This window comes from Schistocerca americana, chromosome 8, assembly GCF_021461395.2.
Source record: "Schistocerca americana isolate TAMUIC-IGC-003095 chromosome 8, iqSchAmer2.1, whole genome shotgun sequence".
In the NCBI taxonomy this organism is placed as follows: Eukaryota; Metazoa; Arthropoda; class Insecta; order Orthoptera; family Acrididae; genus Schistocerca; species Schistocerca americana.
In genome coordinates, this window is record NC_060126.1 from 325666904 (window position 1) to 325692772 (window position 25869).

Genomic DNA, 25869 nt, shown 5'->3' on the forward strand with positions numbered 1-25869 from the left:
ACCTTTGCCTTTCGCGGGCAAGTGCTCTACCAACTGAGCTACCGAAGCACGACTCACGCCCGGTACCCACAGCTTTACTTCTGCCAGTACCTCGTCTCCTACCTTCCAAACTTTACAGAAGCTCTCCTGCGAACCATGCAGAACTAGCACTCCTGAAAGAAAGGATATTGCGGAGACATGGCTTAGCCACAGCCTGGGGGATGTTTCCAGAATGAGATTTTCACTCTGCAGCGGAGTGTGAGCTGATATGAAACTTCCTGGCAGATCAAAACTGTGTGCCCGACCGAGACTCGAACTCGGGACCTTTGCCTTTTGCGGGCAAGTGCTCTACCAACTGAGCTACCGAAGCACGACTCACGCCCGGTACCCACAGCTTTACTTCTGCCAGTACCTCGTCTCCTACCTTCCAAACTTTACAGAAGCTCTCCTGCGAACCATGCAGAACTAGCACTCCTGAAAGAAAGGATATTGCGGAGACATGGCTTAGCCACAGCCTGGGGGATGTTTCCAGAATGATATTTTCACTCTGCAGCGGAGTGTGCGCTGATATGAAACTTCCTGGCAGATTAAAACTGTGTGCCCGATCGAGACTCGAACTCGGGACCTTTGCCTTTCGCGGGCAAGTGCTCTACCAACTGAGCTACCGAAGCACGACTCACGCCCGGTACCCACAGCTTTACTTCTGCCAGTACCTCGTCTCCTACCTTCCAAACTTTACAGAAGCTCTCCTGCGAACCATGCAGAACTAGCACTCCTGAAAGAAAGGATATTGCGGAGACATGGCTTAGCCACAGCCTGGGGGATGTTTCCAGAATGAGATTTTCACTCTGCAGCGGAGTGTGCGCTGATATGAAACTTCCTGGCAGATTAAAACTGTGTGCCCGACCGAGACTCGAACTCGGGACCTTTGCCTTTCGCGGGCAAGTGCTCTACCAACTGAGCTACCGAAGCACGACTCACGCCCGGTACCCACAGCTTTACTTCTGCCAGTACCTCGTCTCCTACCTTCCAAACTTTACAGAAGCTCTCCTGCAAACCATGCAGAACTAGCACTCCTGAAAGAAAGGATATTGCGGAGACATGGCTTAGCCACAGCCTGGGGGATGTTTCCAGAATGAGATTTTCACTCTGCAGTGGAGTGTGCGCTGATATGAAACTTCCTGGCAGATTAAAACTGTGTGCCCGACCGAGACTCGAACTCGGGACCTTTGCCTTTCGCGGGCAAGTGCTCTACCAACTGAGCTACCGAAGCACGACTCACGCCCGGTACCCACAGCTTTACTTCTGCCAGTACCTCGTCTCCTACCTTCCAAACTTTACAGAAGCTCTCCTGCGAACCATGCAGAACTAGCACTCCTGAAAGAAAGGATATTGCGGAGACATGGCTTAGCCACAGCCTGGGGGATGTTTCCAGAATGAGATTTTCACTCTGCAGCGGAGTGTGAGCTGATATGAAACTTCCTGGCAGATCAAAACTGTGTGCCCGACCGAGACTCGAACTCGGGACCTTTGCCTTTTGCGGGCAAGTGCTCTACCAACTGAGCTACCGAAGCACGACTCACGCCCGGTACCCACAGCTTTACTTCTGCCAGTACCTCGTCTCCTACCTTCCAAACTTTACAGAAGCTCTCCTGCGAACCATGCAGAACTAGCACTCCTGAAAGAAAGGATATTGCGGAGACATGGCTTAGCCACAGCCTGGGGGATGTTTCCAGAATGATATTTTCACTCTGCAGCGGAGTGTGCGCTGATATGAAACTTCCTGGCAGATTAAAACTGTGTGCCCGATCGAGACTCGAACTCGGGACCTTTGCCTTTCGCGGGCAAGTGCTCTACCAACTGAGCTACCGAAGCACGACTCACGCCCGGTACCCACAGCTTTACTTCTGCCAGTACCTCGTCTCCTACCTTCCAAACTTTACAGAAGCTCTCCTGCGAACCATGCAGAACTAGCACTCCTGAAAGAAAGGATATTGCGGAGACATGGCTTAGCCACAGCCTGGGGGATGTTTCCAGAATGAGATTTTCACTCTGCAGCGGAGTGTGCGCTGATATGAAACTTCCTGGCAGATTAAAACTGTGTGCCCGACCGAGACTCGAACTCGGGACCTTTGCCTTTCGCGGGCAAGTGCTCTACCAACTGAGCTACCGAAGCACGACTCACGCCCGGTACCCACAGCTTTACTTCTGCCAGTACCTCGTCTCCTACCTTCCAAACTTTACAGAAGCTCTCCTGCAAACCATGCAGAACTAGCACTCCTGAAAGAAAGGATATTGCGGAGACATGGCTTAGCCACAGCCTGGGGGATGTTTCCAGAATGAGATTTTCACTCTGCAGCGGAGTGTGCGCTGATATGAAACTTCCTGGCAGATTGAAACTGTGTGCCCGACCGAGACTCGAACTCGGGACCTTTGCCTTTCGCGGGCAAGTGCTCTACCAACTGAGCTACCGAAGCACGACTCACGCCCGGTACCCACAGCTTTACTTCTGCCAGTACCTCGTCTCCTACCTTCCAAACTTTACAGAAGCTCTCCTGCGAACCATGCAGAACTAGCCCTCCTGAAAGAAAGGATATTGCGGAGACATGGCTTAGCCATAGCCTGGGGGATGTTTCCAGAATGAGATTTTCACTCTGCAGCGGAGTGTGCGCTGATATGAAACTTCCTGGCAGATTAAAACTGTGTGCCCAACCGAGACTCGAACTCGGGACCTTTGCCTTTCGCGGGCAAGTGCTCTACCAACTGAGCTACAGAAGCACGACTCACGCCCGGTACCCACAGCTTTACTTCTGCCAGTACCTCGTCTCCTACCTTCCAAACTTTACAGAAGCTCTCCTGCGAACCATGCAGAACTAGCACTCCTGAAAGAAAGGATATTGCGGAGACATGGCTTAGCCACAGCCTGGGGGATGTTTCCAGAATGAGATTTTCACTCTGCAGCGGAGTGTGCGCTGATATGAAACTTCCTGGCAGATTAAAACTGTGTGCCCGACCGAGACTCGTATTCGGGACCTTTGCCTTTCGCAGGCAAGTGCTCTACCAACTGAGCTACCGAAGCACGACTCACGCCCGGTACCCACAGCTTTACTTCTGCCAGTACCTCGTCTCCTACCTTCCAAACTTTACAGAAGCTCTCCTGCGAACCATGCAGAACTAGCACTCCTGAAAGAAAGGATATTGCGGAGACATGGCTTAGCCACAGCCTGGGGGATGTTTCCAGAATGAGATTTTCACTCTGCAGCGGAGTGTGCGCTGATATGAAACTTGGAGCACTGCGTTGTGCGGTAGTGAGACATGGACTGTGGAAAAACCAGAAATGAAGTGAATCTAAGCATCTGAGATGTGCTGCTAGACTCTAATGTTGAAAATTACGTGAAATGATAAGGAATGAGGAGGTTCAGATCAGAATCGGAGAGGGGAACTATATGTGGGAAACATTGACTGGGAGAAGGGAGGGAATGATAGGACGAGGGAAAGACTTCCATGGTACTAGAGGGAGCTGTAGAGGGCAAAAACTGTAGAGACGACAGTAATTGGAATACACACAGCAATAACTGAAGACATACGTTGAAGGTGCTTCTTTTTAGATGAAGAGGTTGGCACACGAGAGGAATTCGTGGTGGTCCACAAGAAACCACTCAGAAGACTGGTGACTCAAAAAGGAAAGTACAAGAACTTCAGAACTGAAATGCAGATATCCCAGTGCAGTTAGATGAAACTCTCAAAAATTCTCGAGAAATCGATCTTTAAGTTTCATGAGCGTTTTTAATGTGTAATATTCTAATATAGATGGCATGTCGCTCTGGTAGAATACTCATATGTCATCGGAGGCACGCTTCTAAATGGGGGGGTGTACATTTCCGTGGCATATAAAAAACATAAAATTAAAAACATCATTAATTTGTAATGTTTTTCAATCTTTTGTCAGAAATCAGTAATTCATATTTTATATTTTAATGAAATCTGGATTTATGTGCGCAATATGTAATTAGGAACAAAATGACATGAAGTTTTCATAAAATGACTGGGTGTCCTAAGAATCAAAATAAGTGTTACTATAGAACTGGGTCTCCTGCAGGTCAAAGAATGATGTTTTTTCGTTTCGGTCTGTTAGTAATATAGTAGTAGGAGAGGTAGGTACAAGTTAATAGGCACATTTAATGAAATTTACATGTAAATGGCTTAGATATAAGAACTGAACAAAAAAAGAGAAAAAGATACGAAATAATAATTACCAAAACAAGACTAGATCCACCAATTTCCATTCCTGTGTGCTAGAGATGTTTCCCCATCATGTAAGTACTTTACACTTTACATAACATCTCATAGAACTTGCAGCGTTGTTTAAAAATCCGTTGGATCAGGAATGGGAGCCATGTCCCCCCTGCCACACGTAACACAACAGCATTATACCACAACGCCATGCTACCTATAGAATATAAACCTTACTTTAGTGCATTAAAACCCTCGGAAAACTTCAAATACGATTTTCCCGAGAAGTATTTAGAGCTGCGTCGAACTGCCATGGAATATTGATTTTGACTTCTGAAGATCACATACACTAAATATAAAAAATTATAAAAGTCCGATTGTGCATATGGTCTTCTTGTTAGTGAAGGAACGTAATGCTGAGAGGTGCTGCAGTAGATTCACTTGACATAAGTAGCTGATTGAGAAATAGTCACTTGTGTAAAAGGGGCTTTAGTATTGTAAGCTCTCCACATTCTCAGAACAAGAAAAATAAGAAATATGTGCCAACGGATATGGTAAAACATGTTTTCACTAAATAATATATCTTTTTAACTGCTGAAACAACTTCAGTCAGTCAATAATCAATAAATAATGGTCTACATATATTTGTATTCTTTTTATACATGGTGTAGGGTATTTTCTTTGTCAATTTATGGTAAAATATTAGTAAATGTTGGCTTTCAGATTATTCAGTGTCACATGTGGGAGAACACTATTACAAAATACTACCAGTCGCTTTTGCAACATTTGCGAACAACTAAGCAAAGTTTAAGAAGACACAAAAGCAAAAAAACCACTTCTAATACGTAATGTTGAAAAGTGTAGCAGTTCAGATCTCCAACCAGATATTCAGACTCTGGTTTTCCTTTACTCACTTAAGAGTAGGTAATTTTTCGGTAACATGATCACATGTTGAAATAATATGTTCGAGAAAAATATTTTAAGTTGCAATGAAAAATACTTAAGGTTTGGACTGTTTTGCCAATACATTAGAGGGTGCAATCTTTGATGTAACATTGTTTGTTTTACTTATTACAAAATTGTATTATTATTATGACTTTACATGCAGGGATGGAGTAAGCATCTGGTGTAATTAATGCTGGAACAGTATGAGACAGGACATACAATTACTATAACTGACACTTTGAGAAGGTAGTTTCATTCAAGGAAGGGACATACATTCAGTTTCATAAATAATTTGGCACAGAATGCAAAAAATATTTTGTAAAACGTACAAACAGTGATCAACAATCGGTGTTCGGTGTAATGTTCCTCATGGAATCGTATGGTTGGAGCTTTGTGTCATATAGGTAATATGTGAAAAATACTTCATAATCTTGGTTTCATGTTGGTGCTAACCGGCACATGTTGTTCAAAGCACATGACTGCTAAAATGCAAGTCGATAATTTTGGCATAATTACTACAAACTCATATTATCATTCATATGTGAAATGACAGAACGTAATGTATTTTACATCGCTTTGCAGCATTAAGGAAGAACCTTTTCTGAAGAATTCCCATAACTATAGGCTTACACATCATATTTAAATAGTTATTAGAATTGTCCAGTTTCGTATTTTAACTATAAAATAAAGAATCTGCCATGGAAATGCTCATAGTGATATTTTTGTGCGTCTACTACTGTTTCCTGAGGTGATAATATTCGCAAAAAAAAAAACAGAAAACAAGCATCATGACATAATAATAATAATAATAATAATAATAATAATAATGTCGTATGACGAGGGCCTTACGTCTGGTAGACCGCTCGCCTGGTGGAAGTCTTTCGATTTGACGCCACTTCGGCGACTTGCGCGTCGATGGGGATGAAATGATGATGATTAGGACAACACAACACCCAGTCCCTGAGCGGAGGAAATCTCCGACCCAGCCGGGAATCAAACCCGGGCCCTTAGGATTGACAGTCCGTCGCGCTGACCACTCAGCTACCGGGGGCGGACAGCATCATGACATAATAATAGCTTAATGCTGATGGACACACATCGTGTTGATAGTGAAGCATTCCACTTAAAATCAGAAACTTTTGCAGTGGAACACATATGGCACAATGAACAGCACGGAGAAGCAAATGAAATTAACATAATGGGAAAATGGAGGTGGAAAGTAGGAGGGAAAGTCTATCAGAGTCTGAATACAGTCAAGAGACCAAAGCCAAACACCAACTTCATAAACTATTTGTGTGTTTCATACTAAAATTTGTGGAGTATATTGTTTCCAGTCATGTTGTACAAGTAAGTGAGAGTACTTCGAAAGCAGGTGATACCACACTGAAATGTCATTTTTAGATTTAAAAATGGACTCCAGATGCAAAGAACATGCCAAGGAACAAAATAATCGATTTACATGACAGTGACAGCACAGATATAAGCCAGGTACGTTAACTAACTCTTTTTATTAAATATAATTTTTTAACAAACTGGCATAAATTAAAAGTCAATTCTATAGCTTTTAACACTGAAGATTCTGTTAGCAGCTGTCAGGTTCTGTGCGAAATATTTTGATGTAAAAATATTCTCCTCGTTGTTAGTTCATTTTCTCTACGGACTCGACGGTATGTCCTGCCCATCTCTCGTGAGATATAAGTAGCACACTGTTATTTTATACTGCCTATTTACATTTTTCTTGCACTATTAAATCATCTGTACTCAGTAAAAACAATTATTATCCTGCATGAAACTCCTCAATAAAGAACAGCATAGTGTAACGTAGTATCCGTACTCTGCTTCAAAACGCACTTATCCAAACTTTGATATTACAGCGTTCAACACCATGGTATATAAGACTTAAGCATTCATATGCCTTTACAATCGACATTAACTCATACTTCGAGGAATACCTTTATTTGACTTCTAGTATTAGTTTTCGGAGAAAAAATTAAACAAATCAGGTTCAGTTTGCTATTCGAGAAAGTACATCGTAGACCAACAAATTAAATCATTTTTGAATTATTGATAATTCTGAAAATAATGCATTTTTAGCTGAAATCTCTTCGTTCCACTTGGTGTTCAATAACCTAGATCTCTATTTGATTGTCTCAACTATGGAACCTGTAAAGTTGCTTAAAGATTTGAGCTATCTATAATTGTATTTCAGAATTACAAAAACTTGATAAAAATATAAATGGTTAGTATTTTCAACTACATAGCTAATAAAATGCTCTGACAGTATTCACAACAGAGTAATATGATTACAAAAGGACACTGCTTATCATGTAACACAAAAGAATTTAATTAAAGTATTATTAGTTGCAAATGTGTGTCTGTATTTGATGAATAAAGAAGTAGAGGATTTTGTCGTATGTATTAAACCTCTTCCTTCTTCTGCGGCTACATCATACTTACTGGCTCTTGTCGTTGAGGGCACTAGCGATTGTACATTTGACTCAGCAATGCGTAGTATGAGTAAGAGGCATTTACCAACTGAAAAACAAAACATGATTGCTGTGAACACCACAAACAATAATGAACAGAAATTAAATGCTATTTTCTAATGTCATTCCGATACCTACACATTTGTTATTGAATTGGCCCATATCTTAACGTCAATATACAGCAGAATTTTGGAACATATATTGTGTTCGAACATTATGAATTACCTCGAAGCAAACGATCTAATGACACACAGTCAACATGGGTTTAGGAAACATCGTTCCTGTGAACACAAATAGTTCTTTATTCACATGAAGTGTTGATGGCTATTGACAAGGGATTTCAAACCGATTCCGTATTTCTGGATTTACGGAAGGCATTTGACGCGGTACCACACAAGCGGCTCGTAGTGAAATTGCATGATTATGGAATATCGTCTCAGTTATGTAACTAGATTTGTGATTTCCTGTCAGAGAAGTCATAGTTCGTAGTAATTGACGGAAAGTCATCGAGTAAAGCAGAAGTAATTTCTGGCGTTCCGCAAGGTGGTGTAAAAGGCCCTTTGCTGTTCCTTATCTATATAAACGTTTTGGGAGACAATCTGAGCACACGTCTTCGGTTGTTTGCAGATGACCCTGTCGTTTATCGACTAGTAAGGTCACCAGAAGATGAAAAGAAACTGCAAAACGATTAAGAAAAGATATCTGAATGGTGTGAAAAGCGGTAGTTGATCCTAAATAACGAAAAGCGTGAGATCATCCACATTAGTGCTAAAAGGAACTCGTTAAACTTCGGTTACACAATAAATCAGTATAATCTAAAAGTCGTAAAATCAACCAAATACCTAGGTATTACAATTACAAACAACTTAAATTGGAAGGAACACATAGAAAATGTTGTTGGGAAGGCTAACCAAAGACTGCGTTTTATTGGCAGGACACTTAGACAATGTAACAGACCTACTAAGGAGACTGCCTACACTATGCTTATCCGTCCTCTTTTAGAACACTGCTCCACGGTGTGGGATCCTTACCAGATAGGACTCACGCTGTACATCGAATAAGTTCAAAGAAATGCAGCACGTTTTGTATTATCGTGAAATATGGGACAGAGTGTCACAAAAATGATACATGATTTGGGCTGGACATCATTAAAAGAAATGCGTTTTTCGTTGCGACGGAATCTACTCACGAAATTCCAATCACTAACGTTCTCCTCCGAATGCGAAAATATTTTGTTGACACCGACCTACATAAGGAGGAACGATCACCACGATAAAATAAGGGAAACCGGAGCTCGTGCGGAAAGATATTGGTGTTCATTCTTTCCGAGCTCTATACGAGATTGGAATAATAGAGAATTGTGAAGGTGGTTCGATGAACCTGCTGGCAGGCACATAAATGTGATTTGGAGAGTATCCATGTGGACGTAGATGTAATGACGTACTCAAATTAACTGTGATTCAGTGATTTCGGTCATTCAGCAATCCTAAATGTGCTTCATAAATATATCTTGAGTTTGTGTTAGTTACGAGGGAACTTCAAACAGCAAGTTACAGATGATGTCCAACGCTAAGACCATTGGACAGTAACAATGGCACACTGTCAGAAGACAGTACACGTTCCCTGTTTCCTGCAGTCACAGCACAGCTGTGGCATGGACAACAGGAGCATCATAATGTGAGAGTGAAATGACGAGGCAACTGGGATCGTACTCCAAAGTTGAAGTATGTGGGACAGTACGATTCTTGTGGACAAAACGTCTAAGTTGCACATAGTGACCAAATAAAATGTCGCGTCCCGGCGTAGTGTAATGGCGCAAACTGTTTTACCAAGGCCACACAGACATGTGTGATACTGACCGGAAAGGAACGCATGCGTACATCGTCCACAGACGACGATGTCCAGGCAACCTAGGAACTGACTCGCAACAGTCGCAGGTTCTGCGACGATGACGATGCTCATATGGTGCTCCTCGTATGGCTTAGTGACTAAGGAACGGATATCAGTCGTCAGCGAGTTGAGTGATCGATAGATCATTTTTGTCGGGATTTCCAGAGACTCAGTGATTACGTTGTAAGTAGTCTCATGTATCTCTGTCAATTTAATATCCAGCGACTATTCAATAGATACTACTTCGCCTGCCATAATAATGTGAAACATTATCTTAGATGTCCCTTCATTGGCCGGTCGTTGTGGCCGAATGGTTCTAGACGCTTCAGTCCGGAACCGCGCTGCTGCTACCGTCGCAGGTTCTAATCCTGCCTCGTGCATGGAAGTGTGTGATGTCCTTAGGTTAGTTAGATTTAAGTAATTCTAGGTCTAGAGGAGTGATGACCTCAGATGTTATGTCCCATAGTGCTTAGGGCCATTTGTTCCTTCATTGTTATTTACGTATTACAAGGATCAATTGATCTACTCGTTCATTGATGTGATCCAGAACGAGTTAGTTTACATTGCGTGCATGAGAAATAGACATGAAGAAATATGTATCGATAGAAATAATGATCGCTGAATGCTATGTGATACGGAAGCCCTTGCAACTGAACACACAACCGTTTAATGTTGTTAAAATACAGTACTACAGAAACTGACATCTAATTTTCGTCATTACGTCTTAACAGTCATCTTGCTTGCTATTAGCGTTCAAAGATGGAGAGAATATGTGTAACCTGGTTACCTGCCAGACTACACAGTCCATCGTCGTACATTCTGAACAGGGACAATGTATGCTTTTTGAGGTCCAATCTTCAGTGTTTAAGAGAGCGCTATGTTAAGCCACTGATCTTTGCTGCTTAAACCAGAGGCAGTGCAGACAATACTGGCTAAGTTACACCTATTTGCTGCGACGTCATAGGGTGCTGAGTACGTGCTCCCACAGCTGCAGCGACCGAGAAGGGTGGAAAACGGGTGGTGTCAGAGCATTCCAGTGAGGCTAGCACCTTGCCGTACCCCGCTACTGTTGGTTACCGTAACTAGTGACCGTGTATTGGGGACCAACATATGCTTGTTTGTTAACAGTGTTTTATTACAGTCTTTGGGCGCAGCAAGTCATCTGTCATCGAGCCACGACTCATCCATCTCCGAAGGATTACTGTCAGGTCTGATCCTGACGTCTACAACCCCATACAGTCAGCTAACGTACTGACCGGTTGCCGGGTCGTGTTGCTCCGGGTTGTGTTGCCGGATGATTACAATAGTGACACAATTCTATCGAGATGTCTTTTAGAGACTGTTGGCATGGTCACCTGAGGATTTTCTACTGAGCGCAATCGGTCATAACGGTATAAAATTTTATAAATACTACCCGAGGTGACTTCTGATTTACATTAGCTTGGATTATCTTGCGTTAGCCATTATTATTGACTCATTTGAGACGGTAGTATACCAACCGTAAGGAACGCTTCCTTGTCGATGGGGTAGAGGTGTCCGGCGGTGAGAACCAGCGGCTTCTGTGAGCGACTGATGATGACCCTCAGAGCACGCTTGAAACGCTCACTAGCGTCCACCCAAGAGCAGCTGTATATTGCTGCCGAGACCGCCTCTGCCTGTTGAAAACCGTAAGCATTACTGCGTGGATGTTTTAGCAATTTTGTTATTTTATATTTGGCTTAAAGTGAGAAGTGTACTGAAGTGACAAAAATAGTGATCAGAACATGTACAGTTAGTCGTGGAATCGCGTACAACAGGGAAGAGAATTGCCGGCGCAGTCATTTGTACTCAGCTGATTCATGTGAAAAGGTTTCCGAAGTGAGTATGGCTCCGCAACAACAGTTAACAGTCTTTGAACGCAGAATGGTAATCGGAACTAGAAGCATGGGCTATTCCATTTCTGAAACTATTACCTGATAGAGAAAGACATCCATTGTAGAGGCAGGCGACAGTTCAGATTTGACACAACTTTGAAGTATAGAAAGGTCTTAATGGAACAGATCTTTACTAAGCGTTACACGTTTCAAAATATTATCATCATACTGGAGCTGTGAAGTGAAACGTGCAAGAAAACTAGTGACAGAAAATATGTACATAAGTGTGCGTTAAAGTATTCTAATATACAATTAGTATGTACTTACATTAAAAGCAAACTTTAGTACAAATTTCAAGAAAGGGAGCACATAGAAGGAATGCAATATAAATCTCATCTCTTGTAGTGATATTTGACAGTGGAGTTGTCTATTCCAATAGAACCAGTGCAAAACTAAGTGTGGTGATTAAGCTATCAATGAAGTAAAGGATGGCCTTTCATACCGCATCCAATAACATCGCTGGAAAGGATGGCAATGCAATAGGCGGCGTCCGAATGGCCCATCTAGTGTCAGCGGGAGGAACTTTATGATAAGTGAGGACAGAAAGTAAATTTCCAAAAGGCTGAATACCTAAGCGTTGGACAAATGTAGAAAGCACATTGGTAAATGGCCAGCATATAAGGATATGTAAAGAATTTAATTGTTTGAAGAGTAACCTAAAAAGACGGAAAAAATAATCAGAGAATGCAGCCACAAGTAGTTTATGCGGAAACAGCTACACAGGAGCTATACCTTGTGTTATCATATTATAAGATGGGTTGGAAAGTAAAGAGGATGCGCTACAGAACTATTGTGAGCCTTATAATGATCCACAGATGCGGGTGTTATGAGCTCAGAGGCAAAATAAAAAGAGTTGGCGAAATGAACTGTCTTAAAAGGTCCTACATAGTGTCTCCGTTTGGACCAGTGGTCTAGGAGTAGCGTCTTTCATTAGCAATCAAACCGTCCTCGGACCCCTGTTCTAAACTCACCATCGCTTAAGTTTTGATTAATCATCATGGGCGGCCAAAGACACCATCATTCTGCCAGCGCCCTTGGCAAGGAGAGCTGAGGAGCGTACAGAGGTTCAGGGCCACTATCTTATCCTTGGGATAGGAAACTGCCCGTAAAGGAGGAAGAATCAGCAACCATCAACGTCATGAGGATGTAGAAGGCAACGGAAACCACTGCCTTAAAGATACATAACGTGTCTCCACAGGACATGTAGCTTGTAATTGAAAATGTGTGAACATGATCTCTTTGTGGGCAAAAGGTTCCAGAGAAAATATACTCCCCCAATCGGAAGTCCGGCAGGTGAATGCCAAGGAAGGTACCATGAGAAAACGACTAAATAATCAACGAAAGGATAAAGTTCTATGAATCGGGGCCTGGAGTGTCAGAAGCTTGAATGTGGTTGGGAAGCTAGAAAATCTTAAAAGGGGAATTCTAAGACTCAACCAAGGTGTAGTGAAGTGAAATGGAAAGAAGGGAAGGATTTGTAGTCAGGCGAATGTAGGATAATATCAACAAAGGGAGGAGATGGTGTAACGGAAATAGGATTCGTTATGAATGGGAAGGTAGGGCAAAGAGTGTGTTACAATGGACAGTTCAGAGGTACTGTTGTTCTTACAAGAATCGAAGCAAACCCACACCAACAACGACAGACCAGGTATACATGCAGACGTTGCAAGCTGAAGATGTAGAGACAGAGAAGGTATATGAGGATATTGAAAGTGTATGCACTACGTAAACGGAGATGAAAATCTAGTAGTCATGTGCGACTGGAATGTAAATAGAGGGGAAGGAGCAAAATAAAAGATTACTGCAGAATATGGGTTTCGGACAAGGAATGAAAAGAAGTAAGAGTAATTGAGTTCATTAATGAATTTCAGTTAGTAATAATGAATACTGTGTTCGAGAACCACAAACGGAAGAGGTTTGCTTGGAGAACACCGGGTCATACGCGAAATTTTCAGTTAGAATACGTCTTGCGCAAGCAGAGATACCGAACTCAGATACTGGATTGTAAGGCGTATCCAGAAGCAAACATAGATTCAGATCACAATGTAGTAGTGATGAAGAGTAGACTGAAGTTTAAGACATTAGTCAGGAAGAATAAATAGGCAAAGAAGTGGGGTATGTAAGTACTAAGGAATGACGAGATAAGCTCGAAGTTCTCTGAGGCTACATATTTAGCAATAAGGAATAGCTCACTAGGCAGTAGAGTTGAAGTGAAATGGACATCTGTAGAAAGGGAAATTACAGATGTTGCAAGGGAAAATATAGGTACAAAGAAGGCGAAGAAACCAAGGGTAACAGAAGAAATACTTCCGCTGATCGATTAAGAAAGGAAGTAGAAAATGTTAAGTGAAATTCAGGAATACAGAAATACAAGTTGCTGCGCAATGAAATAAATAGGCAGTGCAGGGATGCTAAGAGGAAATTACTTAATGAAAAATGTGAAGAAATTGAGAAAGGAATGATTGTTGAAAGGACTGACGTAGCATATACGAAAGTCAAAACAACCTTAAGTGAAATTAAAAGCAAGGGTGGTAACATAAAGATTTGCTGCTAGAGAGGAGAGAGCGGACAGGTGAAAACAGTGCATTGAAGGCCTCTGAGAGTAGTATGATTTGTCTTATGTGATAGAACAAGAAACAGGAGTCGATTTAGAAGAGAAAGGGTATCCAGCATTATAATCAGGATTTTAATGAGCTTTGGAGGTCTTACGACTAAATAAGGCAGAAGGGACAGATAACACTCCATCAAAATTTCTAAAATCATTGTGGGAACTGGTAACAAACGAATATTACGAATATTCATGTTAATGTGAAGAATGTATGACTCTAGTGACACATCATGTCACTTTTGGCAAAATTTCATCCACACAGTTCCGAAAACTGCAAGAGCTGACAGATGCGAGTATTACTGCACTATCAGCTTAACAGCTCATGCATCAAAGTTGCTGATAAGAATAATACACATAAGGATGGGAAAGAAAATTGACAATATGTTAGATGACGATGAGTTCGGGGTTAGGGAAGGTAAAGGCACCAGAGAGGCAATTATGACGTGGCAGTTAATAATGGAAGCAAGACTAAAGAAAAATCGTGTCACGCTCATAGGATTTGTCGACCTGAAAAGGCATTCGACTACGTAAAACGGTGCAAGATATTTGAAATTCTGAGAAAAATAGCTGTTAGCTATAGGGAGTGACGGGTAATGCACAATTCCCAAGGGGGAATAATAAGGTTGGACAACCATGGACAAAGTGCTCTGACTGAATAGGGTGTAAGACAGGTATGTAGTCTTTCCTCCCTACTGTTCAATCTGCACATCGAAGAAGCAATAATGGAAACCATAGAAAGATTAAGCAGGGGGATTAAAATTGAAGGTGAAAGGATATCAGTGATACGAGTCGCTGATGAGATTGCTATCCTCAGTGAAAGTGAAGAAGAATTACATGGTCTGCAGAGTGGAATGCGTAGTCTAAAAAAAAATGGCTCTGAGCACTATGGGACTTAACTTCTGAGGTCATTAGTCCCCTAGAACTTAGAACTACTTAAACCTAACCATCCTAAGGAGATCACACACATGCATGCCCGAGGCAGGATTCGAACCTGCGACCGTAGCGGTCGCGCGGTTCCAGACTGTAGCGCCTAGAACCCCTCGGTCACTCCGGCCAGCAGTAGTCTAATGAGTAAACAATATGGGCTAAGGGTAAATCGAAGAAAGACGAAAGTAATGAGGGCAGCGAAAATTTTACATGAGGACTGATGATCACGATGTAGATGAAATTAAGGAATACTACCACCCAGATAGCAAAATAAACAATGGTGACAGAGCAAAGAAGACATCAAAAGCGGACTAGCACTAGCAAAATGGACATTCCAGAGCAAGAGAAGTCTTCTAGTATCAAACATAGACCTTAATTTGAGGAAGAAATTTCTTAGAATATACGTGTGAAGCAAAGTATTGTATGGTAGTGAAACATGGACTGTGGGATAACCAGAACAAAAGAGAATCAAAGCATTTCAGATGTGGTGCTACAACCAGCGCTGAAAATTAGTTTGACTAGTAAGGTAAGATATAAGGAGCTTCTGCGTATATCGATAAGGAAAGAAATGTATGGAAATCACTGAAAAGAAAAAGGAACAGGATGACAGTACATCTGTTAAGGCATCACACAATAACATCAGTAGTACCCGAGAGAGCTGTAGAGAGCAAAAACGCTAGCAGAAGACAGAGAATGGAATACATCCAGAAAAAAAGAGATCACGTGAAAAACGGAATTATTAGGGAAATATCGAGACTCAAGGGAGCATGACAGGTCGAACAGAAGAACGGGTTTCACCTGTCGAAATACAACACATTGCCGGACGACAATGGCCAAAGCAAACTTTGATGTACCATTCTTAGAGGAGAAAGAAAAGACGAAGACAGAATGTTAGATGGAGTAAATGGGGCCAAGAAAAAAAAAGAGGAAAGGTAGAAGGCGAGTAAGCGTTAGAAGATAGAATCAGATGATGACAGACATAAGGGATTCAGCGACAGCTGTAGGAACACCACAAAAAGAAGGAATTATTTCTCACTTACTGGAATAAAACGAAGAAGATGTAATTCACTCATGTAAGCGGCACGCTTGCAGTGGCGTTATTACACCAGTTTTTTGGTGTAGTTCTTCTTTCTGGAGCCATTACGAAATTAGATTAGGGATACAAAAATACTGAAAGAAAAGCAACATGATGCGTCACTGGTTTGTTTAGTGTGTTTTAGTGTGTCAAAATAATGCCCAACAAACTGAATTGGGAGAAAGATGTAGTTTGCGGAGAGGCTTACTCACGATCCAAAATGAGTGAAAGAAACATACTGTATCCTTCAGTCTAAATCTATCGTAATGATTGCATCTCGAAAATTTCGGAAATTTGGCCTCTTACAGTGGTGTACCGACTGCATTTCTCCCAATGTGCCTTAGGCATGCTGTTTCATATATGTGCGTTTCCGTTCGGTTCGGTTGGTTTTAGGTTATTTTTTGGTCGGTTTGAACAAGTGTGACATGGTGCTTCACTTTCTATTCCGTACCTAATGGTAACAGTACGTAACGGATGCTCCTTCGTCACGAACAGGTTCCATCAGGTTTCCATATGCTGTGAACTCGCGTTCAGGGAACAGAAAGTGATCAAGGCAATCCGGTTCAGTTATTGTTTTAACGTGATAATGACTGGATCTCTTGAATAACTATCTTTATTACTATTTTTGGAAAGTTGTTGCAGCAATTTTTCTGATGAAATGAGCCGTTTATTAGATGTTGATGTGAATCCCTAGATTTCTGCAGTGCTATCCGATGCAGTGCTGTCGGACACAACATGTGAAAAATATAGGCACTTGAGATGCAGAAAGCATGGAAAGACGTTTGTTTTGAAATTTTTAACGACTTCGCTGACTATGTGCTCACTAAAAATTGGAATTTGGTAGATATCGAAAAATTCATTTTTGCCTAATAAGTGACGTGGTACGTTAGTTGATCGTTGTCAAGAGAAACAGAACTGACGTTCTATGAATCGGAGAGTGGAATGTTAGATCCCTTAATCGGGCAGATAGGTTAGAAAGTTTAGAAAAGGAGGTGGATATAACGAGAATTGGTGAAGTTATAAGTACAAAATCAATTAGGAATAGTGTAGGAGTACGTTTAATAATGAGTACAAAAATAGGAACGCAGATAAGCCTCTACGAACAGCACAGTGAACGCTTTATTGTAGCCAAGATAGATACGAAGCCCACATCCACCACAGCAGTACAAGTTTATATGGCAACTATCTCCGCAGATTAGAATGAGACTGACGAAATCTATGACGAGATAAAAGAAATTATTCAGGCACTTAAGGCAGAAGAAAATTTTATAGTCATTGGGTTCTGGAATTCGATAGTAGGAAAAGGAAGAGAAGGAAAAGTAGTAGGCGAATATGAACTGGGGGAAAGGAATGAAAGAGGAAGCCGCCTGATAGAATTCTGCACGGAGCATAATTTAATCATAGCTAACACTTGGAATGTAGTCAAATTAAGTCGGGTGATGCTGAGGGAATTAGATTAGGAAATGAGACACTTAAAGTAGTAAAGGAGTTTTGCTATTTAGGGAGTAAAATAACTGATGATGAACGAAGTAGAGAGGATATAAAATGTAGACTGGCAATGGCAAGGAAAGCGTTTCTCAAGAAGAGAAATATGTTAACATCGAGTATAGATTTAAGTGTCAGGAAGTCGTTTCTGAAAGTATTTGTATGGAGTGTAGCCATGTAAGGAAGTGAAACATGGACGATAACTAGTTTGGACAAGAGGAGAATAGAAGCTTTCGAAATGTGGGGCTACAGAAGAATGCTGAAGATAAGGTGGGTAGATCACGTAACTAATGAGGAGGTATTGAATAGGATTGGGGAGAAGAGAAGTTTGTGGCACAACTTGGCTAGAAGAAGGGATCGGTTGGTAGGACATGTTTTGAGGCTTCAAGGGATCACAAATTTAGCATTGGAGGGCACCGTGGAGGGTAAAAGTCGTAGAGGGAGACCAAGAGATGAATACACTAAACAGATTCAGAAGGATGTAGGTTGCAGTAGGTACTGGGAGATGAAGAAGCTTGCACAGGACAGAGTAGTATGGAGAGCTGCATCAAACCAGTCTCAGGACTGAAGACCACAACAACAACACTTGGTTTGGAATCATGAGAATAGGATGTATACATGGAAAAGGCTTGGAGACACCGGAAGGTTTCAGAATGGATATATATCGTTACAAGAGATTTAGGAACCAGATTTTGAATTGCAAAACATATCCGGGGGCAGATGTGGCCTCTGACCACAATTTATTGGTTATGAGCTGTAGATAAAAACTGAAGAAACTGTAAAACGCCAGGATTGAAGAAGATAGGACCTGGATAAACCTAAAGAACCAGAGACTGTAGAAGGTTTCAGAGGGAACATTAGTCAACGATTGACAAGAACAGGGGGAAGGAATACAGTAGAAGAAGAATAGGTTGCTTTGAGATATTAAATAGTGAATGCAGCAGGCAAAAAAAAAAAAAACAGAGAGGTTGTAGAAATACTTGGGTAACCCAAGATATATTCAGTTTAATTGATGAAAGGAGAAAATGTAAAAATGCAATAAACGAAGCAGGTGAAATGGAATATAGATTGGTTCAAATGGCTCTGAGCACTATGGGATTTAACATCTGAGGTCATCAGTCGCCTAGAACTTAGAACTACTTAAACCTAACTAACCTAAGGACATCACACACATCCATGCCCTAGGCAGGATTCGAACCGGCGACCGCCGCGGTCGCGCGGTTCCAGACTTAAGCGCCTAGAACCGCTTGGCCACTCCTGCCGGCGGGAATATAGACCGACAGGAAATGGAAAATGGCTAAACAGAAATGGCTAAAGGAAGAATTTAATGATGTAAAAGCATAATGGGTAAGGTAGATACTGCCAACAGATCTTTGGTGAAAAGAGAACCACCTGCATGAACATCAAGAGCTCAGATCGAAAACCAGTCCTAAGCAAAGAAGGGAAAGCAGATAGGTGGAAGCAGTATAAAGAGATTCTGTAAAAGGTAGATGTATTTGAGGGCAATACTGTGGAAATGGAAGGAGGACTTAGAGGAAGATGAGAAGGGAGATAGGATACTGCGTGAACAATCTGACAAAGAACTGAAAGACTGAAGTCGAAACAAGGCCCTGGAAATAGAAAAAATTCCATTAGACCTACTGATAGTCTTGGGAGAGACAGCCATGACAGACTTCTACAGTCTGGTGAGCAAAATGAATGAGGCAAGCGAAATACCCTCATACTACAAGAAGAATAAGAATCTCAATTACAAAGAAAGTAGATGCTGACAGGTGTGAAAATTACCGAACTATCAGTTTTATAATTAATGGTTGCAAAATAGTAACACGAGTCCTTTACAGAGGAACGGAAAAACTGGTCAAAGCCAATCTCGGGGAAGATTTGTTCGGATTCCAAAGAAATTTAGGAAACAGTGAGGCAATGTTGACCCTACGACTTATCTTAGAAGATAGGTTAAGGAAAGTCAAACCTACGTTTATAGCATTTGTAGACGTACAGAAAGTCTGCCGTGCGGGATTAGCCGAGCGGTCTAGGGCGCTGCAGTCATGGACTGTGCGGCTGGTCCCGGCGGAGGTTCGAGTCCTCCCTCGGGCATGGGTGTTTGTGTTTGTCCTTAGGATAATTTAGATTAAGTTGCGTGTAAGCTTAGGGACTGCTGATCTAAGCAGTTAAGTCCCATAAGATTTCACACACAGAAAGTCTTGACAATGTGGACCGGAACATTCTCTTTCAAATTTTAAAGGTGGCAGGGTTAAAATACAGGGAGCGAAAGGGTATTTACAATTTGTGCAGAAACCAGATGGCAGTTATAAAAGACGAGGTGCACGAAGGGCAACTGGTGTTTGAGAAGGGAGTGAGACAGGCTTGTAGCCTATCCACGATGTTATTCTGTCTGTATACTGACCAAGAAGTAAAACAAATTAAGGACAAATTGGAGTGGGAATTAAAGTTCACAGAGAAGAAATAAGAAATTTTATGTTGCCGATGACATTGTAGTTCTGTCACAGACGGTAAAGGACTTGGAGGAGCAGCTGACTGGAATGGACAGTATTTTGAAAGAAGGATATCAGATAAACATTAACTAAAGCAACACGAGGATAATGAAATATAACCGGATTAAATAAGGTGTTGCTGAGGGAATTAGATTAGGAAATATGACATTTAAAGTAGTAAATTAGCTTTTCTACTTGGGAAGTGAAGTAACTGATGATAGTCGAAGTAGGGAGGATATAAAATGAAGACTGGCAATGGCAAGAAAATCGTTTTTGAAGAATAGAAATTTATGAATGTATAGATTTAAGGTCAGGGAGACCTTTTTGAAGGTATTAGTATGGCAATATGGCAATCTTCTTAAAATATTTTTTTTTATTGGAGTGAGTGACCGGTTTCGACTCTATGAAAGAGTCATGTTCAGACTCCGGACCAGTGGATGGACACTCCTAGATGAGTTCCGTAGACCATCGACGCCTGTTACACGATGACTTTTCGTCAGTTAATAAGAACTCTGTTATGAAAAGCGCTCTTGTAACACGACAATGCTCGTCCCCATAAGAGCTGCGAAACCATGGCTGCCATCGCTGAAATGGCATTCCACGTACTGCCATAACCGCCTTTTTCTCCTGACTTGGCCCTGTAATTACTATAGGCCATCTTGAATTACTTTTGTGGAGGGTTTCGAGCCCACCTCAGGATAGTAGCTCGCAGTTCATTGAAGTCTGCAGAAAAAGATGTCCGAGCTGGGCTTCCTTCATAACAGCGAATAGTAGGTAATCAGGCAACCAGAAGAGGGCAAGCCAGGAGAATACGGCGGGTGTGGCAGTGCCTGGAACACAATTTCAGTAAGGGTAACCATGGTTTTTCGATTATTACGTGGAGAACAGTTGTGGATTTCCTCCCACTGACATCAGCTGCCTGTTTACATGCTCAATGTTTACGCCCTCTTTCCACAAAACCGGCTTGCCTGCGCTCTCCACGATGATCACACTCAATGTTGTTAGATCACATAATGACAACAGTAGGGAAAGTGACTTAGAAGGGATAACACTTCTGATGACTAACCTGCAATCTGCAGTTAGACCTAGGTACTACATACTAGCAAATGTAGTGACGAGGCACATGGCGCACCTTCACTGATGGAGAAAAATGAACTCTAAATCAATGTGGAAGATTCCCCGTATGTAGAGTAACTGAAATTAGTGACTGGATGGAGAGCAAAGGAAATAAGCCTCAGGATAAAAACGACCTAAGGTTTCTTGATAGATTGAATAGAATTACCAAAATTTAATTTCATATGTTTGTGAAGAGAAAAGCTTATCATGTGTGGCTATTAACAGTTTGGACTTAGGGTATTGAGATGTGGATTTTCAGTGTCAAAATCATCAAAAACTGAGACTTGCTCAGAGTGTCGGGAATTAATAAGAGGGACAAATGCATCACGGAACAAAGATGTGCCTATGAATGTTATGAAAATGAAAAGGAAGTGAATGAGACATGCAACTAGGCAAATCGATGGTAGATGGTTCAGGAAAATTCTGTGCTGAATGCGAAGAGGTAGAAGAAATATTATATGACGACCTAATGGAAGGTGGATAACTGACACTAGAAAACGTGCAGGAGCGACTTCAAAGCATGGAAAAATCGGGACCAGACCTTAATCCAGCGGTGGATGTCTAAAGGCTAATGATGACGACGATAGTGATGTTCAATAAAGTCCAATTTCGTTATTATTTGTTATATATATATATATTAGTTCCAGTCTCAAATAGAGCGACAGTATATAAGAAATTATTCACTTCTAGCCGAAGTGAGAAGAACATTGCGGAGTTTCGTGACAGTGTGACTGCCCAATGAGAACAGTTCGTTACCGTTCTCAACAATTGGACTTAAGCTGTTCTTCAGTATGGAGAATTCTCCGGTGTGATCATCATTACCGCCCCTACAAAATTCAGCCATCTGCCAAATTTCCTGCGAAACAATTCAGCTGCTCCATGAGCAGTTCCCGGAGCGCCTCATTTCCCGCAATGGCCACCAAAGTCGTAGGAATTAATTGTTTACGACATTTTCATTTGAGGTCATTTGAATCAATGTTGTATGCCAATAAACTCTGCAACATCCATGACTTGAAGGAGGAAATTCGACGTCCTGTCAGCGAAATGGATGTGGAATCTCCAATCATAGTGAATTTGATGGACAGAGCTAGTGCAAGTCAGATAAGTAGAGGTCATACGCTTCACTTTTGTCACACATCATATAGGAAGGTTATATGAACAAGTTTTTGTATTTTGTTTGTGTTTGACTTAAAAATGATTGTCTTACTTTGGTGTATCAAAGCCGGCTCTCTTTTTGAGCCACCTGTAATTGGTTTCAGAAAAATGAAAGCGCTAATAAACGAAACACCTTGGTTTGGGTTCCAGAGAGATATGAACCTCATATCAGTTGAATGACTGTAGAGGACATTGCCGACAAAAGCTTGGACACAAGTTAGTATATCAGTGCTCGAGGTTGATCCCATGCTCACCTGTGCTGTTACGTTAGTTGCTGCCCAACAATAAAGATACAGCTGGCCAACAGGAATTGTAAGGAAAGATGCACATTTCAGTACTGCACTGAACTCTTCACTCTGCGAAAAATCAAAAAGATATACGTAAGAACCCGAAAAAAAATATGTGGCTTGAATCACGTGTACAAAATGACAGCAACAAGTTGAAAAACAATGTTCTTGGTTACGGGTCTCATGAATTCATTATCGTAAATCTGTCTTTGTTTTACTCTCTTCTATGTATATGAAAGTGAAGATCTTTCTGCCGCTCTAATAAATCGTTGTTTTATCCGCAGAAGGTGAAAACCCAGCACACTAACTGGCTGTATATCTTCTTTCTTTCAACTTTCTAAACTTTTCTTAACAAATATTTTCCAGTGTAATCCTCTACCAACACTGTGTTACCGATTGTTTCGAGAATACACCAAGACAGAATAATTCTGTGCACATATATCAACCCAAAAATGTCTTAGATCAGTTTCACTTTAATTACCATTTTCGGAGATTGAAGATGTGTGATTAGCACTCCTGAGGGTAAAAATAACGAAGGTGACGTCGTCCCGAAGATAAAGTCGTCCAAGGTTGTACCCAACCCTTCCAATGCAATACTGGAGTAAATGACACCATAACACAGTACCATTTTATTTGGAGCCATTTTTACCGAGAGCTGCATATCTCTGACTGTCAGTGTAGTTAGCTTGGAGAGACATTTGTACTAATGGATCAAACATCGATGTAGTCACATTCATTCTACTTGCTGACTATTAGAATATATAAAAGACACAACAGAAATTTTACGAATCTCACTTATGCTATAGATTTCGCCTAGGCCTTACTTCAGCATTCCACTTTAATTTGTAAATTAGTTACAACATATTTAGAACAATTTTCAGAGAAGAATGATTAATTTATCATTGTGAAAGTAGCTAAACGCAATGCATTCTCAGGCAACGTATTTTTTCCAGTGAATAAAAGGAATAAATGATGTCTAATGCACCAAATACCCTCAATACTCTGAAGTAATTAAGAAAGAAAAATGATTGTAATCCCAAACAGTGATTAATTTAAAATATGATTTGTAAATTTGCATAATCTTATCTAGGAGGCTGAATCTCTGAGTCGATAATCAGACTGTTTTACTTAGGTGTTAGATTGACAATTTTACACATTCGGATTATTCAGTTTAAAGCCTACAATAAATAAAAGATGAATTATCGCACTGAATGGTAGCACTCAAAATCAAAGTACAATTGTCGTTACTCTTGTACTACGCGGATTTTTATATCTAGCTATTCGCAGCCACGTATTGCTGTAGTTCAGTCTGGTTAAATGGAAGTAAGTGGAAAGGGAACACGTTTCTAATGTGTATGTGAATTGAACGTACGTTCTCCTTCTGAACCTTTTCTCTCTCCATATCCCCCTCCCCCTCTCTTTGTCCACTTCCTCTTCCTTACCCCTCTCTCTCTTAAAATTACATCTCTTCCTATGCTCATCTTCTCCTGCCCTTCTCTCTCCATCTCTTCCTGCCAACCCCTCTCTCCACTCTTTCTGTCCATCGCCTCCTCTTCTCTTTCCCTGTCCATCTGCCCCTACCCTTCTCACTCCATCTCCTCTTGCCGCTTTCTCTACCCGTCTCTCTCTGTCTATCTCCACCTCCACTATCCTCATCTTCTCCTCGCCCTGTCGCTCAATCTCCTTCTGTTCCCTGTCTCTATCCATCTCCTATTTCCCAATGAATATTACATATACGCGTTATATGTGGCACTCTAGATGGTAGTATAGAAACACACATGTATTCGAAAGCAACATTGTGTCCCAATTTCAAAGCTGTCAGTGAATAGGAGGTTTAAGACTTTCAACCGACGAGCACTTACATTATTGTTTATGTAGTTATACAGGGTGTTACAAAAAGGTACGGCCAAACTTCCAGGAAACATTCCTCTCACACAAAGAAAGAAAATATATTATGTGGACATGTGTCCGGAAATGCTTACTTTCCATGTTAGAGCTCATTTTATTACTTCTCTTCAAATCACATTAATCATGGAATGGAAACACACAGCAACAGAGCGTACCAGCGTGACTTCAAACACTTTGTTACAGGAAATGTTCAAAATGTCCTCCGTTAGCGAGGATATATGCACCCACCCTCCGTCGCATGGAATCTCTGATGCGCTGATGCAGCGCTGGAGAATGGCGTATTGTATCACAGCCGTACACAATACGAGCACGAAGAGTCTCTACATTTGGTACCGGGGTTGCGTAGACAAGAGCTTTCAAATGCCCCCATAAATGAAAGACAAAAGGGTTGAGGTCAGGAGAGCGTGGAGGCCATGGAATTGGTCCGCCTCTACCAACCCATCGGTCACCGAATCTGTTGTTGAGAACCGTAAAAACACTTCGACTGAAATGTGCAGGAGCTCCATCGTGCATGAACCACATGTTGTGTCGTACTTGTAAAGGCACATGTTCTAGCAGCACAGGTGGAGTATCCCGTATAAAATCATGATATCGTGCTCCACGGAGCGTAGGTGGAAGAACATGGGGCCCAATCAAGACATCACCAACAATGCCTGCCCAAACGTTCACAGAAAATCTGTGTTGATGACGTGATTGCACAATTGCGTGCGGATTCTCGTCAGCCCACACATTTTGACTGTGAAAATTTACAATTTGATCACGTTGGAATGAAGCCTCATCCGTAAAGAGAACATTTGCACTGAAATGAGGATTGACACATTGTTGGATGAACCATTCACAGAAGTGTACCCGTGGAGGCCAATCAGCCGCTGATAGTGCCAGCACACGCTGTACATGTTACGGAAACAACTGGTTCTCCCATAGCACTCTCCATACAGTGACGTGGTCAACGTTACCTTGTACAGCAGCAACTTCTCTGACGCTGACATTAGGGTTATCGTCAACTGCACGAAGAATTGCCTCGTTCACTGCAGGTGTCCTCGTCGTTGTAGGTCTTCCCCAGTCGCGAGTCATAGGCTGGAATGTTCCGTGCTCCCTAAGACGCCAACCAATTGCTTCGAACGTCTTCCTGTCGGGACACCTTAGTTCTGGAAATCTGTCTCGATACAAACGTACCGCGCCACGGCTATTGCCCCGTGCTAATCCATACATCAAATGGGCATCTGCCAACTCCGCATTTGTAAACATTGCACTGACTGCAAAACCACGTTCGTGATGAACACTAACCTGTTGATGCTACGTACTGATGTGCTTGATGCTAGTACTGTAGAGCAATGAGTCGCTTGTCAACACAAGCACCGAAGTCAACA

The 25869-nt window shown here is 41.6% G+C and overlaps 1 protein-coding gene and 2 non-coding genes across 3 annotated transcripts in view; all 3 read right to left on the bottom strand.

Moving 5' to 3' along the window:
• Positions 1-275: 275 nt before the first annotated feature.
• Positions 276-350, bottom strand: Trnal-caa. The gene has a single exon. It is a non-coding gene; the product is annotated as a tRNA-Leu (tRNA).
• A 1129-nt stretch (positions 351-1479) lies between these two features.
• Trnal-caa lies at positions 1480-1554 on the bottom strand. Its single transcript has one exon. It is a non-coding gene; the product is annotated as a tRNA-Leu (tRNA).
• Positions 1555-7563: 6009 nt separating this feature from the next.
• The window catches only part of LOC124545812 (odorant receptor 43a-like), a 46646-nt gene continuing 28340 nt past the window's right edge, over positions 7564-25869 (bottom strand). Inside the window, exons 3-5 of the mRNA XM_047124759.1 lie at positions 22559-22660; positions 11033-11188; positions 7564-7692 (exon numbers count right to left, since the gene is read on the bottom strand). Of these exons, the coding sequence (XP_046980715.1) occupies positions 7636-7692; positions 11033-11188; positions 22559-22660 (315 nt within the window). The 3' untranslated portion in view covers positions 7564-7635. The remainder of the gene's footprint in view (positions 7693-11032; positions 11189-22558; positions 22661-25869) is intronic.